At 38.7% G+C, this 24,072-nt stretch overlaps 1 protein-coding gene across 1 annotated transcript in view; it reads left to right on the forward strand.

The window, feature by feature from the left end:
- Positions 1–24,072, forward strand: part of dync2h1 (dynein cytoplasmic 2 heavy chain 1) — a 108,828-nt gene that overhangs the window by 21,916 nt on the left and 62,840 nt on the right. The window contains exons 36-66 of the mRNA XM_014987415.2: positions 2,053–2,258; positions 2,646–2,828; positions 3,345–3,527; positions 3,765–3,988; positions 4,218–4,333; positions 5,915–6,114; positions 6,221–6,352; positions 6,815–6,947; positions 7,076–7,283; positions 7,516–7,645; positions 7,869–8,024; positions 8,109–8,368; positions 10,201–10,447; positions 10,573–10,724; positions 10,838–10,982; positions 11,396–11,498; positions 13,100–13,264; positions 13,875–13,999; positions 14,244–14,492; positions 14,686–14,794; positions 15,279–15,392; positions 15,837–15,979; positions 16,685–16,763; positions 17,254–17,417; positions 17,682–17,819; positions 19,701–19,814; positions 19,926–20,086; positions 20,170–20,293; positions 20,451–20,572; positions 20,814–20,900; positions 23,672–23,798. Of these exons, the coding sequence (XP_014842901.2) occupies positions 2,053–2,258; positions 2,646–2,828; positions 3,345–3,527; positions 3,765–3,988; positions 4,218–4,333; positions 5,915–6,114; positions 6,221–6,352; positions 6,815–6,947; positions 7,076–7,283; positions 7,516–7,645; positions 7,869–8,024; positions 8,109–8,368; positions 10,201–10,447; positions 10,573–10,724; positions 10,838–10,982; positions 11,396–11,498; positions 13,100–13,264; positions 13,875–13,999; positions 14,244–14,492; positions 14,686–14,794; positions 15,279–15,392; positions 15,837–15,979; positions 16,685–16,763; positions 17,254–17,417; positions 17,682–17,819; positions 19,701–19,814; positions 19,926–20,086; positions 20,170–20,293; positions 20,451–20,572; positions 20,814–20,900; positions 23,672–23,798 (4,799 nt within the window). The remainder of the gene's footprint in view (positions 1–2,052; positions 2,259–2,645; positions 2,829–3,344; positions 3,528–3,764; positions 3,989–4,217; positions 4,334–5,914; positions 6,115–6,220; positions 6,353–6,814; positions 6,948–7,075; positions 7,284–7,515; positions 7,646–7,868; positions 8,025–8,108; positions 8,369–10,200; positions 10,448–10,572; positions 10,725–10,837; positions 10,983–11,395; positions 11,499–13,099; positions 13,265–13,874; positions 14,000–14,243; positions 14,493–14,685; positions 14,795–15,278; positions 15,393–15,836; positions 15,980–16,684; positions 16,764–17,253; positions 17,418–17,681; positions 17,820–19,700; positions 19,815–19,925; positions 20,087–20,169; positions 20,294–20,450; positions 20,573–20,813; positions 20,901–23,671; positions 23,799–24,072) is intronic.

The following is a 24,072-nucleotide window of genomic DNA, read 5'->3' on the forward strand; positions in this document are numbered from 1 at the left end:
TTCACATCCTCTTGCATTGTTAGTGATCTCGCTGTGATTGAAATGTTTTGTTTTATTTGTACAGGGAACTTTGAGATAAGCTGTTCATGACTGATCTCATGTGAATTTGTTCATAGGGGCAGTACCGTTTAAAACTCTAGACAGTTTCTGACTTAAAGCTATAACGACCCAAGGCTTAAAATATGGCTTCACAAAGTGTGACAATCTTTTTTCTTCTTCTTTCTCATAACTAACATATAAAGAAAGAAAAAAGAACTTTTCTATTTTAATGCAAGTTTGTTATTCATGCATGAGATGAAAAGTTCCTCCCTTGCACTTGTAATGGCGCCATTTCATGGGACGTTGCTGAAAAATGCTAATCCAGCATGACTTTCAAAAATCCACATTCTGTAGCAGCATTGCTTATTTCTATACTTTCATCTGTGAAATGTAACTGGGGGCAATTTTTTCTCACTTTCAGAAACTGGCAAAATGTGACTCCAGGCTTTTAAGCACGGTTATAGAGGACCTTTCTGTGTAATTTATTAAAGCATTGCATTGTAGATTAGGCTTATAAGATGTTTACAGATAACAAGGTTCATTCTGAGACTATTTTGCACTTAAGCCTCAGCTATTCAAATGTAAAATGTTTTCAAGATAGCATCTCATTACATTACGGAATCCCTTAAGTACAACCTGGAGAGGCTGTAGCCTGTTCACAGTAATTAAAGCAGCTAAAGTAATGCCAGAAGGGAACATCTAATTTCCAGATTTACATAAAAGAGCTGTTAACCAAAAAGGAGAAGAGGAACTTTTTTTCCTTTGCCACAGAGACAAAACAGGTTGGCAATTTGACAACATATTTGGCTACATATTTTATCTGCTCCCATGCACAGGCTTGGATTCATCTCTTTTTAACATCAGTGAAGTAAATTTGCTCTCTTTATCTTGGGAATTTTTTTATTTTTTATTGTTGCTTATAAAAAGGGTTAAACATTCTATATTAAATTACATTTTTCACATAAGATTTAGCAGCCATACTCTGCTAAATCTTATGTGTTTGCCCGTGAGAATTAATCTGTCCGATAGCCTTTGAGTCATTTGACAACATATAAACATGGTATTACTTAGAATTAGGCATCACTTTTGTGGAAACATTTTAAATCAGGAAGTTGCCTAAGAGAAATGACCTCCAGTCACAGCATTTGTCGTGCAAGCAAAATTACTGCTGCAGCTTGGAAACGGTCTTTCATCAGCCATGACTCTTCTGTTTCCATTCTGTGCACCAATAATACTCATCTGGATGAGTTGGAGACTAGAGTCACTTTCTACATTGCCTCAAGTGCAATTTTCAGGATTTTATACTTACAACATCAGGCCAAAAAAAAAAAAGAAAAACAGCATCCGTTTTTTTCTGTTCACTGATCTGTATCAAAAATAATAACTATCAACTCATCGACAAACTGTGTGTGATTTGATGTGCTTCTTTGTAGTTGAATAAATATTAGATCTAGGAACATGCTTTGGTGCAGACTAATTCTCACGTAGATTTTTAGTTGTCTCTTGGATTCAAACATTCTATGTCTATTAAACAATTAACATCTTATTTATTTGCCTTTTATGCTGTGTAATCTTTAGTAAATCAACAGTAAATTATTAAATACCGCAATTGGTCTGAAAGAAAAATGGAAATTGGCGTTGGCCAGAAAATGTCTGATCGTTGCATTTCTAATTCTTTCTTTGCATTTCTAATGAGAGCAGCCTGTTTTATAATAGATTAAAAGGTGTCATCTTCTCATCTCCATTCTGTTTTTAGCTTGGAGGAGATCTTGACAGAGTAATCTTCTAACCTGAAGATCGACAAATGAAATAACAAACAGAAAGATTTCCCTGTGAACCAAAAATACTTTGTACATATGATTACATTACACTGTTTTTCTGTTGTGCACTATATTGGATATATTAGGGATTACTGCTTTGCACATGTATCTCTTAATACATGTGACGATCTTTTCATGTGATAAGATTTTGCCTGTTTATGTTACTAATATTTATGCATGTCCTGCTGCTTAGAGTCCAGTATCCTGCAGCTGAAGCTGAAAGCGTTGATCTTAGATATCATTCACAACATCAGCGTGGTGAAGCAGCTCAACCAGGCCGGCGTCGCCAGTACTGACGACTGGGCCTGGAAGAAACAGCTCCGCTTCTACATGGGAACAGACAAAAGCTGCCGCATACACATGGTGGACGCACAGTTCAGCTACACCTACGAGTACCAGGTGGGACGGAAGCAAATAATAATCATGTCAACCACAAACAAGCTGCACGTTAACTTAAAATGAAGTCACTTATTCTTCACACCGTGCAGGGATTTTATTGTACCAGAAATGGTAATTCCTCTTTTGACCTTTTGGGGGCACTGTTTATGCAAATATCACAAGCTCAGAATAACCTTGGTGCAGAGAACAGCTTTTTCCCCACTGCAGTTCTCAGTAAACACATGCTATACTCTTTACCTGTATTTTGTTTCCCTTTTCTTCAAAGATGCCTCATTGTTTGCCTTTTAGTAGTTGTTGACGTGTTTTCGTACCTTTGGTGCCCTTTTGCTAAAATTTTTACTTCTTCTTTTTAACTGACTCCTCTATGTCTCTCTCTCTGTCTCTCAGGGGAATGCTGCTAAGTTGGTGCACACACCGCTGACCGATAAGTGCTACCTGACTCTGACTCAGGCCATGAAGATGGGGCTCGGTGGGAACCCCTATGGGCCCGCTGGCACAGGAAAGACTGAGTCTGTCAAAGCTCTGGGGGGACTCTTCGGACGCCAGGTGTTGGTGTTCAACTGTGACGAGGTGCAAAGAAACTTCATATGTGGGCAGGAATAGTTGACTGTTAAGACTTTCTAAAGGGTATTAATGCTTACAAAGTATTCAAATTACATCCTTCAATAAGGATGTAATTTGAAGAACTTGAAAAATGTTTTAAGTTAGTTGGATGAGACATATTGTTTTATGATATATTTGCACCTTGTTTATGTTCTTTTGGTAGTAGGACTGACACTGTTTCCGATTTCCATTTAGTTCCCACATGCATTTTTTGGGGGAAAAATTTAGATGAGCATAACTATTGTATGATATTCTAATAAGTTGATTATTCAGTAAGGATTTAGTTATTTATTCCATTATTATTAGGCTCCATTATTTACAATGTTAGTGGCATACAGTGGCTCTCAAAGTTTGACCACCCCTGATAAAATACCAGGTTTTGAGATTCCAAAATTTGCCAATGATAAAAGTGATGGGTGGATGAATGGTTGACTCGTTATTGAAGAAAACACAACATTTTTTTCCCCCTCTTTCTTTTCCCAGGGCATAGATGTGAAGTCAATGGGAAGAATATTTGTTGGGTTGGTAAAGTGTGGAGCGTGGGGCTGCTTTGACGAGTTCAACCGTTTAGAAGAAGCTGTGCTGTCTGCAGTTTCCATGCAGATTCAGGCCATCCAAGACTCATTGAAACACCACAAAAAAGCCTGTGAGCTGCTGGGAAAGGAGGTAAGACGATAAAAAAAAATAGAACCTGACAGATTTCTTTTAAACTACTGTTTTGTGTGATTGTGCAAGTTTTGTATTATAAAATTGTGTATGCTACTTGCTTATGGTACAGTGCCTTTTACTGACTTTCACCTCAAGTCAAATTCTGTTTTAATTGGTTTTATATATATATATATATATATATATATATGCTTCGTTATGGAGAAGAGTTTTTTTTTATTTTGTTCCATTTTCCAGGTGGAATTGGACCCCAACTCTGGGATTTTCATCACTTTGAACCCAGCAGGGAAAGGCTATGGGGGGAGGCAGAAGCTTCCAGACAACCTGAAGCAACTGTTCAGGCCTGTGGCCATGAGTCGGCCAGACAATGAGCTCATTGCTGAAGTCATCCTCTACTCAGAGGGCTTCAAAAATGGAGAAGTACTGGGACGTAAGCTTGTCGCAATCTTTAACCTGGCCAGGTAAAAACTATGTGGGGGAGTTTTTTTGGTACCGACATTTGTTTTGAAAACTTCCTGTTGCAATTGTCACTCCGATTTTGTGGTTCATTAAGTATTACAATCACTAGTGCCTAAAAGTGTATGTTAACTTTGTGAGTATATTTTCTCTAAATGTCCAACCTTGGGCGCTACAGTTGGTGCTGAAGTTAACTGAAACTTTGTGGAAATAAGCCTCTATTTGTATATCCAGGGAGTTGTTGACACCCCAGCAGCACTATGACTGGGGTTTGCGAGCGCTGAAGACTGTGCTTAAAGCCTGTGGCAGTCTTCTGCAGCAACAGAGGAGAGGTCATAACAAGGAGAGGAGTAAGTCCCCAACTAGCTCTGTTTTTTTTCTCCAATATTTTTCTGAGGCAATTTTACCTCTCCAATCTCAGAGCATGACAAGAAAATTATAAGGAAATGGTTGCAGTCTTTGCTAATCTCTCAAGAAGCATCCTTTGCTATCCTTAAGCTAAAACACACTTGTGGTACATAAATCTGTCAGTGACTATCATATTTGAAAAATGTTGCAAAAGCAGAGGGAAATATTTGAAAATCCTATTGAGTGGTATGACCATAAATCCATCAACTGCTGAAAGAGAGACATCTTCATTATAGCCAGTTCTACAATCAAATGATATGACTGATGCTTTCTTTCCTTCTGAATTTGAAGTGATTCTAATAAAGGAAGTCATTTGATTTGGAGGATGAATGGAGTTTGGAAGAAAGAAAAAAAAAACTGTAAAAATTGCTGCAAGTGTCATGAATTGATGTTTTGACTGATTACACTCCCTAGTCTGAAAATATTAGTTTATGCTATCAGAACAAAGTTAAATAGATTGTTTTTCATCAGTGCCTGAAGGCAGAGGTTTGATTGTCTGACACTTTCCACAGTAGTATAGTCATGCCAGAATCTAATATCACTAAAATACTGACATTAGATGCTGTGCTAGGAAAATGACTAAATTTGTGGCAACTTCAAGAGCATTTTGAAATGGCTTGCCAGACTTCTTATGCAGTCTGGAGAGGAGTGTAGTTTGATTTCAGGTCTGGGTAAGTATGGAAAGAATATTAAGAAATATTGGTTTTCCACACTCCCATACTTTGCTTTACATTGCTTTGTGGTCCGGTTGTAGTTGTGGATGCAACCTTGACAGCCCTGTTAAAATGCCTAATAAAGCAAAAATCATATATGGACAAAAACATTCTCAAAAATCATTGCTGTGGGAGCTTTAAAAACATGTAAATCTTTTGTGTAAAATTTTGCTGGAAGCAGAATCCTGTCCTTCCTCATATATTTTAATGAAATACAATTTTAGTTTCCAAACACCTCACATGTTTAAGTTTAACTGCAGTATCTCCTCTCCTGCTCTTCAAACCTTTTGTTAGCGGTCTCTTATACCTGGCTGTCATTTTTGCTTTTGTTCCACTCACCACTTCCCTAACTTCCTAGTACTTTCCTCCCTGTCTCTCCTCCAAATCTCTCCTATCCCTTCTCTATATTTCTTTCCTCCATTCTGTTTGAAATCCCAATGGTCCACTACTCACTTTTTATCTGTCCAACATGTGGCCAGACACTCTACGAGTCTCCAAGGTTGTCTTGTTTGTCTCTGTGTTGAGTGTAAATAAATGAATAGAAAATAAGACAAACCGCAATTGCTCCTCCAGGAAAGACAAATGACTTTGGAGAGGACAAAAGTATTGACAAACTCTTAGACTATGACAGGTTTTCGCAGTTAGCACAGTTTTAACAAGGGATGTATACAAGAACAAAGGTAATGATGACTTCAGAAGTTAACTCTATTGTCTTTAATTCTACATCGGCCTTTTTTGTTTTTCTTTACAGTTTTTGATTTAAGGCATGTTTTTAAAGTTGTTTCTGTTGTCTCTTTCATCCACAAGCAGTTCAGGAGAGTAATCTGGTGGTGCAGGCACTGAGACTGAACACCATGTCCAAGCTGACATTTGCAGACAGCTCTCGTTTTGACGCCCTGGTCAGAGATGTCTTCTCTGGAGTTAATTTCACTGATGTGGAGGACCAGATCCTGATAGATGCGTTAACACAAGTCTACTCGGAGGCACAGCTGGAACTCATACCCAGCCAGGTGTGTGTTGTACATTCAGAATGTCCTGACGAAACAACAAATGTTTTGTTAGAACAATTAGAAGTCAAAGAAGCACTACAAAGAAGCTGATTGTTGACTGTTTCAGCTGAAGAAAGCAATGGAGCTGAATGAACAGCTGAGACAACGTATGGGTGTTGTGATTGTTGGGCCAAGTGGAGCTGGCAAGTCTACACTGTGGAGGATGCTAAGAGCTGCTCTCAACAAGACTGGCAAAGTGGTAAGAAAATAATGTCCATCTTGGATTTTCAGGAATTAGTATGCACCTCCATCTCAGTTATCAATAATGGTATTAATAGTCATTATAATAAATAATTTTCTGAGAAAATAAATTGCAGGTTTTTATTAACTTTGAGCCATGATCATCAAAAATGAACTGAAATAAACAGCTTCAAATGCATCGCGTTGCGTGTAATGAATCTTAACTTGCATAAGTTTCACCTTTTGAGTTAACTGAAAGCAGTTGAGCTCTTTAATGAAATTCAAAAATCTGAGGTGGAGCTATAAGTTTAGCATGATCAGTATTGGATTTTAACATCTTTATGTTGCAGTTTATTGTTTAACTTGAAGTAAAATTCTTCAGAAACATCCAGATTTGCAATTGTTGAGAAAAATTTTGGAAGCTTAGTAAGTGAGTTAAAAAAGCGATGTCATCAAAGTGTGCTCCTTATGATCTCTGAAGGTGAAACGGTACACAATGAATCCTAAAGCCATGCCCAGGCAGCAGCTCTTGGGACATATAGACATGGACACCAGAGAATGGTCTGATGGTGTTCTCACCCACAGCGCCAGGACTGTGGTCAGAGAACCACAAGGTAAGATGCACCCAAATTCACTGATATGAGCTGCTTATCAATACATTTTGCAGCTGAGATGGAGTTAAAATACTTAATGACGCTGACTGGAGTATGGCACATGCATTGTACTCCTTTTTGTTTTCCAGATGTGAACTCCTGGATAGTGTGTGATGGAGACATTGACCCGGAGTGGGTTGAAAGTCTAAACTCTGTCCTTGATGATAATCGTTTGTTAACCATGCCCAGTGGCGAGCGCATCCAGTTTGGGCCCAATGTGAACTTCCTGTTTGAGACCCATGACCTGAGCTGTGCCTCTCCAGCAACCATATCTCGCATGGGCATGATCTTTCTCAGGTCAGGCAGTGTTCAAAGAAAGCTTAAACATGCAGTTGCGTCTGATCTTTTCAATTTCTTAGTTTGTGGTTTCATTATTTTTTTTATTTTTATGAAGTATTAGTTTATTGATTTTGGCTGTGTTAAGTCACTGGTGTGCAGCACTTTGGTGCAACGTTTGCTTCTTTAAAGTGCTGTTGAAACAGAATTAACCTTTCCATTTATCCCTTATTCTTCCTGCTTGCATCCCTAGTGACGAGGACATCGATGTTGGTGCTTTGGTGAAGTCGTGGATAAGGGGTCAGCCTGAGGAGTGTCGCAGTAACCTAGAAAACTGGCTGGGGGACTACTTCCAAAGAGCTCTAGACTGGGTTCTTAAACAGGCAGGTTACTTCCAATAGACCATGGGGTCAAACAAAACAATCTGTGATTGTATTTAATTCAAAATCCGTTATTTTTTCTTTGAGGTTTATTTAATGCTGACAGAATTTTACACACCCAAAAACTGTGGCCGTGTTTGCTAGATATAGCTAAACTGTAGACTTGTCCAAACACAGGTGAATGTATTGACTAAGAGCTTAGTTTTTACTTTTTTCTCACCTCCAGAATGACTTTGTGGTGGAAACTAGTCTGGTGGGCACAGTATTGAATTCTTTGTCCCACCTCAATGCTGTGTCTGAGAGAGGAGAGTTTATTGTTGGTCTTCTAAGGGGCCTTGGAGGAAATCTCAATCTCAAGACACGACATGAGCTTGCTAAAGAGGTATGGACTGTTTTTTTTTTTTTTGAGTTATAATCTGCAGGTCTCAAAGTCCTAATTAAGCATTCCTGCTTTTTAATCCTGCAGTTGCTGAGCTGGGCAAGAGAAAGTCCACCAGATGCCAGAAAACCACTTGATACCTTCTATAATTCCGACAGTGGCCACCTAGCAGCTTATGCATTTCAACGTCCTGAGGAGCTCACCTTGGAGCATTTTTTTCACACACATGTTCTGCCTGTAATAGAGACTCCTGGCATGCAGAGAGGTCTGCACGGTTTCTCCCCATGGCTTACAGCTCGGCACAGGCAGCCCTTCATGGTGGTGGGACCAGAAGGCTGCGGAAAGGGGTAGTTACACATGCACTGCACAAGTGCACACAAATACTATATGCAGATATGTTTAAGCCATATAAAAACAGTGAAGTGGTTCCCACCTTTTAGGTTTAATCTGCAGTTTCCTCCTCTTGAAAAGACAGCTTTCTTCACAAGATTTTAAACTGGACTTCACCTAATGACTAATAATGAATTCTTTCGTATCTGTCCTATTTTGAAAGTTGTCGCGACTAAAACCGGTGAAAAACCTTCAAACAAGAAAACACACAAAAAAAAGTGTTGGAAATACAACTCAATAAACCAAAATTAGCATAACTTCAAAATTAAACACCACTTAAACAAATAATAATTATCCTTGAAACTAAGTATAAAAAGCTACCCCAAATCAAGTAAACACTAGTTTAGTTAGTTTTAGCTTTTTTGTTTCAGATGGTACCATTTAAAAATACACATTTTGACTACACTTTAATAAACATAGAACATGTGCAACATGAATTTTAAATTTCCCGATTTTTACCAGACTCAGTTTTTAGTGTGATTTTAGGAGGCAGGTGGAATACTCCACAGTCGAGCACGTACGGGTGTGAATGTTATTAAACACTCCTCCTCGGCACTCTGTGGGTTTGGAAACGGGGTTGGGAGTCAGTGCCTGAGGGTACCTGCTGTAACCTGCAGGTTATAGCGGAACAGTGCATCAGTACTTCAGGACCTGATGGTTCGAATTCCACAACTTAGTTTTTCATGGACTCACCAAGAAGCCAGCCATTGGGAGATTATTGTAGGCATGAAGGCTGAACACAAATACACATTTTACAAAATGTCACATTTTACAGATTTTTTATGGTATAAAACAGTGACATTTTTTCCTCCCTTCTACTTTTTTTTCAAGGCAGTTTTAACCAATAGTAGGAAGGCTGCATGAAAACTCAAGATCTGTATCTAATATATTAAATCATTTAACTCTCATGTGACAAAACAGTATATTATTGAATAAACTTTTTCTTCAAGATTACACACCCAATCAAGGTCCCGTTTAGAAATTGTTGCTATTCCATTTTCTTATGTTGTTCTTTTTTTGGAAGGAAAAGGTTAACAAGACCACAGAGGAGGAGAATTTATTATGCTTTAGAGACAGAGTTGTTTAAATCAAGCCCGAGAAATGACAAAATCACACAATCAGCAACAAAATCAAAGCAACTTTTATTCAAAACTTGACCTTTCTTATGAAAGCACTCACAGCTCAAAATAATAATGCAATCTGTGTTTACTGCTCTCAGGTGTGCATGTGTTCACCAGGAGTTGTTCCGTTAGAAATAATTGCATCCTCCATCAGGCACTAAAAGAACAATGGTCACTCAGTTTGCCTTTTACTCTTAAGTTCAGTCTGTTTTTTTGTTTTTTTTTTCTTATCTTGCTTCCCTCTGTCTAAAAGGTCACTGTTCCATCTAGGTCACTGGGCTTGTCCGTTGATTCCTCAGAAAAATAACAAGAAATTTAGTAACAAGCAATATCAGAGCAAAACTTAATCCGCTTGTACATGCAGTCACTTGCCAGATGTTGTCTCATCCTCATAAAATATGTATCCTTCCCTTTGGGTCTGCTATTACAAACGTTGTCCTAAGATCCAAAGAGACTCTTTTATTAAAAGCAACACAGATGTTAGTTCTTCTCATTCTTGCTCACTGTTCTGACACAATCCAAACAGAAACGATACCGAGCTGTGTTAAAAGTAAGCTGTATATTTAAACTGATCTGAAATGTCGCTGCAGTCTGTGATCACGTCTAGGAATACATTAAGTGCTTGAGTGTTTCATTTGTCCCCTTTTTGTATCTTGCTTACTATCTAGCATGCTCCTGCGTTACGCCTTTGCTTCGCTGCGTTCCACACAAGTCGCCGTGGTTCACTGCAGCGCCCAGACCTCCTCTCGCCACGTCCTCCAGAAGCTCAGCCAGACATGTCTGTTGCTCAGCTCAAACACGGGCCGGGTGTTCAGACCTAAGGACTGTGAGAACCTAGTCCTTTACTTAAAGAATATCAATCTGCCCAAACCAGACAAATGGGGAACCAGTAACCTTATAGCCTTTCTGCAACAGGTAAAGACGATCACAAAGATGGAGATCAGCCAACATTACTAATGTTCCAATCACATTAGGAAAGTGAAGCCAGTCTGACATAATCTTACAGTAGCACCTCTTTTACCCTTTCAATTTTGATCCAGGTTTTGACGTATAAGGGGTTTTATGATGAAAATCTGGAGTGGGTGAGCCTCGAGAATATTCAGGTGGTGGCCTCCATGTCAACAGGAGGTACGGTCGGCACCCATTCACTCACCTCCCGTTTCTCCTCAATCGTACGCATCTGCGCCATAGAGTAAGTATGCAACTAGTTCCGCAGACCCCAAGATGAGTTCATTCCCATGTTCATCGTAGTTCTCTTTTGAACTTTCTATTCTGTTTCCCTCTGTTGTTTTACTCTGGGTCTAGCTATCCAGACAGAGAGCAGCTGCAGACCATCTACTCAGCTTACCTTCAACCAATTCTCCATCATAGCCTGGGGAACCAAGCTGCCTGGGCCAGCACAGGAAAAACGCACCAGCTGGCAGGATCTCTTGTGCAAGTCTATGAACAGGTATTGAGGGTATTTATTTTCCGGGGATGTTTTTTTCCTGACGATATGTCAGGGAAAAACATATAGCCATGGCTATGGCTGATTCAGTTTACATGCAAACTGAATCAGCCATAGTGCTTATATGATTTCCCGTTGACGTTTCCCTGAAAAGAACCGGCTTTAGTGTCAGGAGGGTATCCATACCACAACACTCAGAGTTAATCTCATTTAAATGTCAACTAGCTTAAATGGTGACTTTTATTATTCACAAATGTATTAAAAGCTTCCAACCGATGTGGAGGTGATCCTTTGAGGATTCCCCATGTATTAGATTTTAAAGGCTGTGAACAGAACAGTTCTCCTCACCTGTTGTCGAGGTCTGGTTCACTTGGTTTCATTTTAACATATATTGTTTTTGTTTCTGTCCCCATTAGGTCAGAACAAAGTTTACAGTGGACGACCACAGTCACTACCTGTTCACACCTTGTGTCCTCACAGAATGGGTTCTCAGTTTGCTGCGATATGACCTTACTGCAGGTAACTACAGCCAGTAGTCAAATTTCACTTAAATCAGCATCTGGTCATGTTATGGGTTAAAAAAAAAATGTTTTGCTTTAAAAAAAAAAAAGTAAATCTTTTGAAAAAACAAAAAAAACAAAACAACAATTGGTCTTGTGTCTGTAAATAACTTTGTATCCATTTTAGATCCAAAGCTTATGACAAAAAAAAAAGTGAATTTAATGACAAGTATTAAGTCCTTAAAGTCATTTCAGGAAAAAAAAAAAAATGTTGTGCAAGATGAAGCTTCAGTATTTGTAGTCATAAAAAATCTGTTTGGATGCTCTAAATTTTCACCACCTCCCTTTTTTTCTTTCATTCTTTCTCCTCTTTGTTCAGTTCCTTTCCGTCACTTGTCTTGCTCTCATCTTCTCTTCCTGTTTCTCTTCTTCTGTTGTTCATATTCCAAAGGAATATGTCGAATGTATTCCTTCTGTGATAATCCCATTATTTACTTTAATTAAATGTCGCTTTACAAAATTTATTTTCCTGTGATGATCAATTCTTCTGACTTTGCATCTTCCTCCCATTTCCCTACCTTGCTGATTACCTTCTTTCTGGTATGTATAAACTTTGTCTTCTTTCTTCTGTGGTTTCCCTTGTGCGTTTGTCTTTGCTGAGTTTGGCTGTGCGTGGACGCATTAGTACCATTTTTATTCACTTTTATAGCTTTAGTGTTTAAGTCATTACAATGTGACTTTTTGACAGCAAATTTAAGGCACGAAATCATCTTGTAATCTTGCTATAACATACAGTTCTGTCAGGAATACCTAGATCTGGCTGTGTATATGGATATTACATTTAAAACCGCCACCTATGGAAAAAAAAAAAACATTTTTCAGAATAGTCACCCTCACCTACACACACCTGCCAGAAGGCCTTCCTACAGTGACATCGTGCTCTGAGAAAGAGACAGCTGGGAGCCCTACAATAACTGGCGTGAACATTTTCTAACAGCACAGCCTAATGTGGTACACATAGCCCTCAGACACTCCAAATACCAATTTAATGGGATATGAAGGCGTCTGTAGAATCCAAGTCCACTCCACAGAGATACTAGAACAGTCAGAGCCTAACAAAGAGTCTCTGTCACCCTGGGAAACGTTTGTTTTGTGATTTGTCAGAAAACAAACTTTTCTGAGCAAAAGAGGTTTTAGTAGCAAAAGAGGAATCTACTCGTTGTAGTGGTCTTAAAATTAACGATTTGTGTATAACATGTTTTTTTTTTTTAGTTTTTAATAATGTCGCCAACTTTTTATGTCGATTTCCAGGTATGAATTGTGTTTTTCTTTAGAACTGAGAGAGTTCTGTTTTACTTTTTTTTTTTTTTTACCAAGACAGCTGCCACAGAAACTCAGTTGGTTAATACTTTGCTACTTATTCTTATGTTAAAATATCATACTATTGAGCAAGTTATGAAAAAATCTGTAAAGTTTTTTTTTTTCTTTTCTATTTATTTTATTGAAATAAAAAAAATATGGGCAATAGAAGTTCATAATTTTATTATTCATAGCAAATCTATATCTTTTTTTTGTAAGTCAAAGTGTGAAAATGTCTTTGTGTATCCTCTTCGTTTTCAGCTCAATCTAATTTAACAGACAGCATCTTGGAAGTGGTTGCTTATGAGGGCAGGAGGCTGTTCAGAGACCGGCTGGTTTCTTCTAAAGACATTCACAACTTCGACAACATTCTCTCCTCCATCATTCAGGGAGACTGGGGCTCTGCCGCTCTGGACAACATGAGTGGTATGAAGCCGCTCTTACTCAGCTAAATCATCAGCCGTTATGTTTATTCATAGCAGAAATATGTTTTATACTGGAGATAATTTGCTTCAAGCTGTGCATATCATGTACATTTACCAAATGCCACTCATGCCTGAAGAATAGCTGTAATGTATAACCTCAGAGCTTGTTTGACAGTTTTGCATCTGGCAGTTTTTCTGCTAATGGTCTTTCCACGTTTCTGCGAACCTGCAGCAAATTAATCATTTCTTTCTTTTTCCCAGTCGGTTTCTTTAAATCGCATGACTAACACACACACTGTGTGATTAGTGAAGTAGTTTATCCACTGATTGTAGAGGAATGCCCCCCAGTGGTGATAAAATCTAATTTATATCCACATGTTGCAGGTTGGAGGTGTCAGGAATTGGCTATAAATTGGGATTGTAGGTGTCAAATATACTTTGCTTGAATAAAAATAGATCAAGTCATATATGAATTAAGAATACCATCTCTTAGTTTCTATGCTGTATAGCTCATCAAAAACAGTGTGAATGAGTAATAAAAATTGTGCTTACACCATTTCATTAGCACATAAGTTATTAACTGTTTGGACTATTTCTTTCCCTTTCTGAAGATGGTTTCTACGTGACATGGGGCTCCTCTGAAGGGCCTGTCATGGCTCCAGGCCAGGCTCTGCCTCCTCACGGAAAACAGCTTGGTTGTCTGGGTTCTGCTGATTTGAAACAGGTTATACTGAAGGTATAAAAAGAAAAAAAACAAAATAAGAAAAACTTACATATTTTATGTATCGGCTTCGACTGTTTCATAAATATGGATTTAATTAATCGCATTTTTTACACCTCAATTATAAACACTGTTGTTATGTGCTGCCACTCTACTCTTGTGGGGTCACACGCTTGTTTTTTTTTTGTCGTTTTCTTTGTTGTTCATCACATTTTTTTAATTCATTTTATTGTTTGGTTCATGCTTTCTCTTCTAACAGGGAGTTACACTGTACAGTCGAGACAACAAGGAGCTCGACCTTCTACTGTTCTGGGAAGTGTGTGACTTTGTGTCCAGAGTGGATCGGGTCCTGAGTCGACCTGGTGGCTCTCTGCTTCTGGCAGGAAGGAGCGGAGTGGGCCGGCACACCGCCACATGCCTGGTGTCACACATGCACGGATACACGTTGTTCACACCTAAAATCTCACGCGGATATACCCTTAAAAATTTCAGCAACGATCTTAAGATGGTGAGAAAGGCCTAATTAATTGCCTTTGCCTGGTTGATATGAATGCCAAACAATTGCAACTGTTTTAGCATAAAGGAAAAAAAAAAGTAGTTATTAAACAAAAAAGATTTTCTCTGTATGTCGCTGTTGTATTTATACTGACCTTTTTTTATGCATCAGGTATAACAAATATGTTTGTGTACGTGACACTTAGGTGATGCAAATAGCCGGCCTGGACGGTCAGCAGGTGGTTCTCCTGTTGGAGGATTATCAGTTTGTCCATCCAGCTTTTTTAGAGATGGTAAACAGCCTGCTGTCTTCAGGTTTGTATTACATAATCTGCTTGATCCTTCCATCAATGTGACTCCAAGTACCAAAACAGTTATTCTGAAAATGCTATTTGTGGCATCTATGGAACTTTAGGTGCTTTTTTATTAAATATTAAAAACAAATCTTAAAAGTGGTTATGGCAACACATTTAAAAAGCTGAGAGAAAGGGGAAAAACTTCACAGAAAACTGAAGAATTTTAATACCACTAGAAAAGGCTCGTACATTTATTCCATTGTTTGATGAGCGACGAAAAGTGATGCAAAAAGAAACATCTATGAAAATGTGGGATTCGTGTTTAAACTTCAACCACTGCTGAAACACTAAATCATATTGGTTTCTTTGGATTCACAATTTTAAGCTTGTATCGAAAACACCTGGCAAAGTTAAGTCAGGTAAAGTCACGTACTTTGGCATTAAAAGTGTACAGCAACCCTTGTTCTGCTCTTTTTCTCCCAAACAAACTGTTCTGCATGTAGGTGAGGTTCCAGGTCTTTATACCCCAGAGGAACTGGAGCCTTTGCTTTCATCACTCAAGGATGAGGCGTCCCAGGATGGCTTCACCAGACCACTCTACGACTACTTTTCCCACAGTGAGTGCAGGACAATGATTATAATAATATTCCATATATGCCCATATATTTTTTTATTATTATTTATTTCAGTATGTGCTCATCTGTAAAGTACAGACTGCACACTCAACCTCCTTTCTCTGCCAATCTTTGTTACATGTGTTATTTCCTATCACAACTTGTTCTTGCCTTTGATTTTATCTGACTCTGGTCTTCTGTGTCCCCGCTGTGCAGCGGTGTGTGCTGTAGATACAGTGCCGTGCCACCGAGGCTGAGGTTACTGTGAGGGAATCAAATCAATAGCTCTATTATTGTCACAGTTAACCCCCTAAAAAGCTCCCTGCTCAATTTCACTTTCCACCTCTGCTGCAGCAGTGTATGCTGGAAAAAAATTATCTTAGACACAAAGCTAGTTTCTGTCTGTGTACCCTTTGCGATACAACATCCAGTATTCATGTTATTCAGGAATTCAGCAGAACCTCCACATTGTCTTGATCATGGACTGCTCCAATTCTAACTTCACAATCAACTGTGAAAGCAACCCAGCTTTCTACCGCAAGTGCTCCGTCCAGTGGATGGAAGGATGGTCGGAGAGCAGCATGAAGAAGGTCAGTGCAGGACAACCAATTAACGCTGCTGAGTTTTTCTGCATTTTTATAATTGATTTTGAACTATAAATTAAAGACAAAAAAGTAATGCACAAACAAAATGTAATTGTTTGCTTGATATGAGATTTATATATCAGAAACAGCAGATGTTTAAATGAAAGTCATTTCCTAAACCAGAAGCCTGATCCAGTTTCTCAAACATCCCTTATTAGGAGGTGCTCTGATGGAGAGGTTTATTCTGGGGAAGAAAAATGGTAAATGTATTTTCAATAGGCATTAAAACAGCATCTTTAAAACACTGCAGTAAAGATTAGGTACAGGGAACATGTCTTATGGACAAATTATTGGACAAAACATAGTCTGACTTTATAAATACACCTATAGATCTTCTCTCCTAATGAGCGAAGATTACCTTTAAATGAACCAAGTAGTAGAGCTACTACTGACATTAGCAGTGCTTTGTCAGACTTCCTCTCCCACAGGCAGCGCTTATGGATGAGGGTTTTGTGTTTTTACCGTTTGCCTTTTGGCTTTTCAGAAATTATCCACATTCTTGCTCAGTACAATGAATCTAGTCAGTGACTAAATACATAAAAAGATATAGTTTTAAATTCACATAAAACTAACTTGTTTTATCTGTGACTCCAAAGGAACAGATTCATCATTGCTTTCTATGAAAATCTGACATTCCCTATTTTGGATTAGATTCCTGAGTTAGTGCTGGCGAAAACAGAGGAAGGAGATGAGAATGAACAAAAGAAGGCAACCAAAAGGAAAAGCTCAGGTAGGAGCGGCTGGACAAAAGTACAAATATAATATTTTTAAATTATTTAGGATATGGTTCTATTTGTGTTTGTGTGTGCGTGTGTGTGTGTATTAATGAATTATTTTTGGGTTGTTGTGTCATTTCCTTTTGTGAGTTCATTAATGCATGTGCATTAATTTTTAAGAAATGTATCTGACACGTCCTAATTGTATTGCTCACTGTGTTAATGATCCAGAAACAAATTTGTGTTTTTCAGGCTAAAGTGCTTGTAACAGCTGCATCCATGCGTGCAATAAAAAGAAGATTACTGAACATGTGTCTTGCTAGATATTATTTTTCTATGTTTCGCTTATTTATTATTTTGCTCTCATTGAACTAAATCACTCTTGAAAATAACACTTCAGATGTTCGATTGAGTCCAAGTCAAGACTGATGCATACGTATAAACTAAAAACAAATTATAAGAAGTTTGTGATTAAAACCATTTTTTTTTATCCTTGAATATCAGCGGGGTCAGAACCAGGAGACCTGGGTCGTTTGTTCCTGATGGTCCATGAATCATGCAAGGAAAACGGTGCGACGCCAAGCCAGTACATGGCCTTCCTGCACGTGTACACGACACTACACAGTCGGAAGCAAAACCAGCTTACGACGAGACAGCAGCATCTACAGGTAAGTGTCAGCCACGCGTCATGCACCAAATGGATTTTCCATCTTTACATCTGTTTGATTAAAACAGATTAATGCAATGTTTTCTTAATTTGCTAGAGGATTTGGGATCATGCAATTTTTGCACGATTAGATTAGTCGTTTTGTTAAGGCATCGATCTTAAACATTTACAGGTGAGTGTTTTAGTAAGACGCCACATGTTCCCGATTTGCATAAATCCTGATTGTGTCTCATCTATCACGGCTTAAGTTGGCTTGTGTCTTCAGGCAGGTGTGTCCAAGCTGAACGAGGCCAAAGCATTGGTTGATGATTTAAAGAGGCGGGCTGCCGAGCAGAGCGCGCTGCTGAAAACCAAACAACAGGAGGCAGATGCTGCCCTGCAGGAAATCACCTCCTCCATGCAGGTGTGTTTGTGTCTGTGTTGCTTTCTGTGTACATGTATGTTTGTGGCAATCATTGCTAAGCCGGGCAATTCTCCTCCAGGCTTTCATGTCTTTTACAACCCACCTCTTCTCATAATGCACCAAACTTTTCCTGGATTTCCCCTGGCTGTGCCTTCCTGTAGTGAAAACTTTTTTTTATTTACCTTATGAGCATATATGTGCACTTGTTTGTTTTGTTTCTTCTCATCTCTTGATACTTGTTTCCATTTTGGTTTCCGGGTTCTGTCTTGAGGACAGACGGCTGAATGAAAGGACTGATAAAAAGGAAGCTGAAATTCTTCAGTATTCACTCTGTGGGGAATGTGCATTTTCATTTTGGAGTAAGGAGGGAGAAAAGTGAAAAAGTAAAACAACAAATGTCAGTGGAACCAGTTTGCAGAGAGATAATTAACCACTAGACTCGTCCCCTTGGACTGTAGCAGCGAGGCTGCCTGTGGAGAGCAAAGACAGCAGGAGAGAAAAAAAAAACGAGCTGAGACAACAAGAGGAAAGCTGGAAACACACATCTGTTGAAGCTTAATCATAATGGGAACATTCAATCCAGCGTGTGGTAAAGGCAGTATATTAGTCACCTTTTGACTTTGGAAGAGTTCAATAAATTAAGAGTTTTGCATTGAATCAACTGTGGCTGGACGATAAGGCTGAAAAGTGTATCACGATATAAGCATTTCATATCAGTCGATATCGATAATTATTGATTAATTTTTTTGTTGTAAATATCTGAAAAGCTGCCAAACATCCTTTTCTGTTTTATCCACAGTTTTTACTCTACGCCATTGTATTTTTTAAGCAGGTATGAAGCACAGTAGCAAAACCTTAAACTGTTGTTGCACAAGTTACACAATAAGTTGTTGCTAGGTAACCAAAGAGTGAGTGAATTAGTTGATGCCAGTCACCATGCTTAGCTGGCCGTAAGAGGTTGAGTGGCTATTTCTCGTCCAGTTCTAGTATAAAGACATATGTCATTATTAATAGATCGCAAAAAAAAAAAAAAAAAATTTCCCTTTCCATCCTGATTTACAATTTCTGTCTTTGGTAATCCCAAAACTGGATCCACGAGAAAGGCTTACATAAATTAAAATAGAAATTTCCCATTCACTCAACACTCAGCATGGCATCTAAATTTTAGGCATTTTCAGATGCATGTGAAGTTTTTTCCCTGAATTTTCAAGTTGAGCATTTTTCTGTACATGCCAGCCAATTTCCTTTTTGCATGACAATCACAGTTGAGGTCAGATGAGTGCTTTGATGCAGTGGGGTTTTCTAACACGACACTGATCCCAAACATATATGGAAACTGGTTTTAGGAATGGATAAAGGAGGCATCTGGAATGGCCTTCCCAATGCCTTGTTATGAAAACCATTAAAATGTAGAGTTTTATGCTTAAAAGTTTTCTCTGTTCCAGGAGACCAACTATTTTAATTTTAATTCTAGCAATTCTGCCTAGAAGAGTGGTTAATAAGCTGGGATTATCCCAGAAGCTTTTTTGCTTCAGATTGTGAATTTGAGGTGCATCACAAGGGACTGTTAATCTGATATTAGTTAATCTAACTTTAGTGTGATTTTGATATATTTCTTATTTTATATTAGCAAAAAGCATAATAAATTCAAACTTGAGCACTCAATTTTTGATTTTGTTATTCATTCAAAATAAAAATAAAAATAGAATAATAAGCCTTTGCTGAATGACTGTAAACATTCACAAGAACTGCATAAGCAATAAGTTTTGAATGTCAAAACATTAAATATCCCCTTTTTTTCTCAAGCACTGTGCTATTTTGGAGTTTCTTTGTTTTGTACTCTACTTTAGTTTTTTTTTTTTTTTTTTTTTAACAATCCAGAATGCCAGTGACCAGAAGACAGAAATGGAAAAAATCAAAGAGAAAATGGCTCAGGAAATGTCCAAGATTGAAGAGAGAAAAGCCAAAATAGATGATGAGTTGAAGGAAGTTCAAGTAAGTTCTTGGCTTGACTGCCTTGCCCATTACTAGAAAAGCATGCGGTACATTTTCGATTCTAGCAATCTCATCTGCATTATCGCTCACTTAACCATGCTGCCCCTGCAGCCTTTGGTAGATGAAGCCAAGCGTGCAGTTGGAAACATCAAGCCTGAAGCTCTGTCTGAGATCCGCTCTCTCCGCATGCCCCCCGATGTCATCAGAGACATCCTTGAGGGAGTGCTGAGACTTATGGGCGTCTTTGACACCACCTGGGTCAGCATGAAAAGGTAACTTTTCAACTCCTTACTGACTTATCTGACACCAGAGTGCTCTCTCTCTTGCTTCTCTTTAACTCTGTTGTTTTCTGCAGCTTTCTGGCTAAGCGTGGTGTGAGGGAGGATATTGCTACGTTTGATGCTCGAAACATCACCCCAGAGATCCGCCAGAGTGTGGAAGAGCTCCTCAACAGGAACAAGGCTTCTTTCGACCCTAAGGTCAGACAGCCGTGGTTGCAGCTGAATGAGACATAAATGTGTTTTTTGGTAGATGTTAGTATTCTCTTGATGCTGTTCTGTTTCTGGGGCGTGGAGGTGACACTGTGACTGCTGTGTCGGAGCTGTTTCTGACAGTAGGCGCTGTTTTTGCTCTCAGAATGCAAAGCGTGCGAGTGCAGCAGCTGCTCCTCTGGCCGCCTGGGTCAAAGCAAACGTCCAATACTCCTTTGTACTGGAGAGAATCGAGCCATTGGAAAGAGAACAAGCTGGACTTCTGGAGTAGGAGACAAACACACCTCAGAAAAAACACCTGATGCAATTTTAATGTTCTATGGAAGCACACCATTTTGTATTAATGGATTTTTATAAATTATCTATTCATGTGAAAGTGTGAACAGCACCTGGCTGATAATATTATATTCTACTCTTTCAGAATGCGTAGCCTCTGTCAGTCCTAAGAAAAACACATGTATGGGAAACAATGTTATGTGTGTTTGTGTGTGTTTGTCTGTCTGAACAGAAACCTTAAAAAAACTGAAAGTAGGAAGAATAACCTAGAGGACCAGCTCAACAATGTTGGAGCGAAAGTCAGCAAGTTGAAAGAGAAGTATGCCCTCTCTTGTCTTCCATCCATTTTTATTATCTGTTAATTCTTTTATTTTTGTTTATCCTCCTTGAGAAAATCTTGTGAACTTATATACAGGTGCTGGTCATAAAATTAGAATATTGTGATAAAGTTCATTATTTTCCATAATGTCATGATAAAAATTAAATTGTCATATATTTTAGATTCATTGCACACCAACTGAAATATTTCAGGTCTTTTATTGTTTTAATTTTGATGATTTTGGCAAACAGCTCATGAAAACCCAAAATCCCTGTCTCAAAAAATTAGAATATTATGAAAAGGTTCTCTGAACGAGCAATAAAAATAATCATCTGAATCAACAAAGTAACTCTAAACACCTGAAAAAGATTCCTGAGGCCTTTAAAAACTCCCAGCCTGGTTCATTACTCAAAACCGCAATCATGGGTCAGACTGCTGACCTGACTGCTGTCCAGAAGGCCATCACTGACATCCTCAAGCAAGAGGGTGAGAAACGGAAAGACATTTCTGAACGAATCAGCTGTTTGCAGAGTGTTATATCAAGGCACCTCAGTGGGAAGTCAGTAGGAAGGAAAAAGTGTGGCAGAAAACGCTGCACAACGAGAAGAGGTGACCGGACCCTGAGGAAGATTGTGGAGAAGGGCCGATTCCAGACCTTGGGGGAAGCAGTGGACTGAGTCTGGAGTAGAAACATCCAGAGCCACTGTGCACAGGCGTGTGCAGGAAATGGGCTACAGGTGCCGCATTCCCCAGGTCAAAGGTCAAGCCACTTTTGAACCAGAAACAGCGGCAGAAGCGCCTGACCTGGGCTACAGAGAAGCAGCACTTTGGACCACTGTTGTTCAGTGGTCCAAAGTACTTTTTTCGGATGAAAGCAAACTTTGCATGTCATTCGGAAATCAAAGTGCCAGACTCTGGAGGAAGACTGGGGAGAAGGAAATGCCAAAATGCCAGAAGTCCAGTGTCAAGTACCCACAGTCAGTGATGGTCTGGGTGCCATGTCAGCTGCTGGTGTTGGTCCACTGGGTTTTATCAAGGGCAGGATCAATGCAGCAGCTATCAGAAGATTTTGGAGCACTTCATGCTTCCATCTGCTGAAAAGTTTTATGGAGATGAAAATTTAATTTGGTCTGGAATCGGCCCTTCTCCACAATCTTCCTCAGGGTCCGGTCACCTCTTCTCGTTGTGCAGCGTTTTCTGCCACACTTTTTCCTTCCTACTGACTTCCCACTGAGGTGCCTTGATATAACACTCTGCAAACAGCCGATTCGTTCAGAAATTTCTTTCTGTTTCTCACCCTCTTGCTTGAGGATGTCAGTGATGGCCTTCTGGACAGCAGTCAGGTCAGCAGTCTGACCCATGATTGCGGTTTTGAGTAATGAACCAGGCTGGGAGTTTTTAAAGGCCTCAGGAATCTTTTTCAGGTGTTTAGAGTTACTTTGTTGATTCAGATGATTATTTTTATTGCTCGTTCAGAGAACCTTTTCATAATATTCTAATTTTTTGAGACAGGGATTTTGGGTTTTCATGAGCTGTTTGCCAAAATCATCAAAATTAAAACAATAAAAGACCTGAAATATTTCAGTTGGTGTGCAATGAATCTAAAATATATGACAATTTAATTTTTATCATGACATTATGGAAAATAATGAACTTTATCACAATATTCTAATTTTATGACCAGCACCTGTATATATATATATATATATATATATATATATATATATATATATATATATATATATATATATATATATATATATATATATATATATATATATATATATATATATATTTTTTTTTTTTTTTATGTGTGTATGTTTTTTTTTTTTTGCTGCTGTGGGCAGTGAGCCAAATTATTGATATCAATAACTTAGTGAAAAACGATCTGTATTGAAGTGCAGATAGTCCTGTCAAGCACACACCCTACGTCTCTTTGAATCTATGTTGCTTTGAGTCTTACAAAACAAGTTAAGCTGGTGAAATTACATTAGCCCTTCCTTGGAAAAGACAATGTTTGTTTGAAATTCAGATAAAAGCCTCTCTATCAATGCTCTATTCTTGCATACACCTGTCACTGTTAGTACCACAGATAATGCATTTTGTTGAGAAAAGCGTTTTTTTTTTTACCAGATTGTCTTTTATCAATTTCTGTTTTTTGTAAAAGCAGTCTTGTACATAAACACGTCTAGTCCCAGAGCGCATCCTCTGGTTTTCTGTTGGATTTAATCTGTCCTTCTTTAGTCTCATGTCATATAGTTTCATGTTACATGATAATATTTTTTCCAGGTTCATCGAACGTGTTAGTTATGGATCAGGGTGGAAAAGCATTTTTTTCTGTCATGTTTCTGAGATTGGTCCATATTAACCCTCTGTTCTTAGACCTATTTTCTGTTCTTATTTTCTTGTGTTTCATAATTATCTACTGTTTAGTCATCTAATCGGTAAAATACAAAATGTCTAAACGTTCCAGTGGAAGCCACTGGATATTTTAACACTCTGAGCCTTTGCTAATTAATAAGACCAGATAATCCTCCCGAATATTGTCACATAATTTGAATGAGTCTCAATTTCTGAGATGATCTTTATGTTTGTTTTCTAAATAAAAAATGGCCAGTATACAATCTGAAAATAACTTTGCTTTTCACATTGTTCAGGCAAATTAAAATAATGTATAAAACTACTAAGATGATTCGACTCTAAGCTTATTGTTTTAGCCACAAAAATCCTTCCACACATCTCATCTTCTGAACACAATCTTCACTCCTCAGGTTTCAGCGTCACACTGCCGAGGCTGCAAAGCTGGAGGCTGAGGTGACTAAAGCTCAGGACACGATCACTGCAGCCCAGCAGCTCATATCGCAGCTGGACGGAGAACACACACGTTGGAATGCACAGGTAGCTTGATGCATGGGTGTGCTGACATGCGCACTGCTGTGGTGGGGGGGTTTACAAACGTACTCCGAAAGGGGCTCGTTTACCATGTAAGAAGCAACAGGAGCCGTCAGTGTGAGTGTGCGTGAGAGAGAGAGGCATAGAGGAATGGATCCCGCTGCCTAGGGTCCCCTCTGGCTGTTTTTACTCCTCTCCACAGCATCTGTCTGCGCCTTAATTAAAACACTCAATCTCAGGCTGACACACTCACTCACTCATGCACACACACACTCCCACG

This window comes from Poecilia mexicana, unplaced genomic scaffold, assembly GCF_051168715.1.
Source record: "Poecilia mexicana isolate PSO_F unplaced genomic scaffold, ASM5116871v1 scaffold_13, whole genome shotgun sequence".
Lineage (NCBI taxonomy): Eukaryota > Metazoa > Chordata > Actinopteri > Cyprinodontiformes > Poeciliidae > Poecilia > Poecilia mexicana.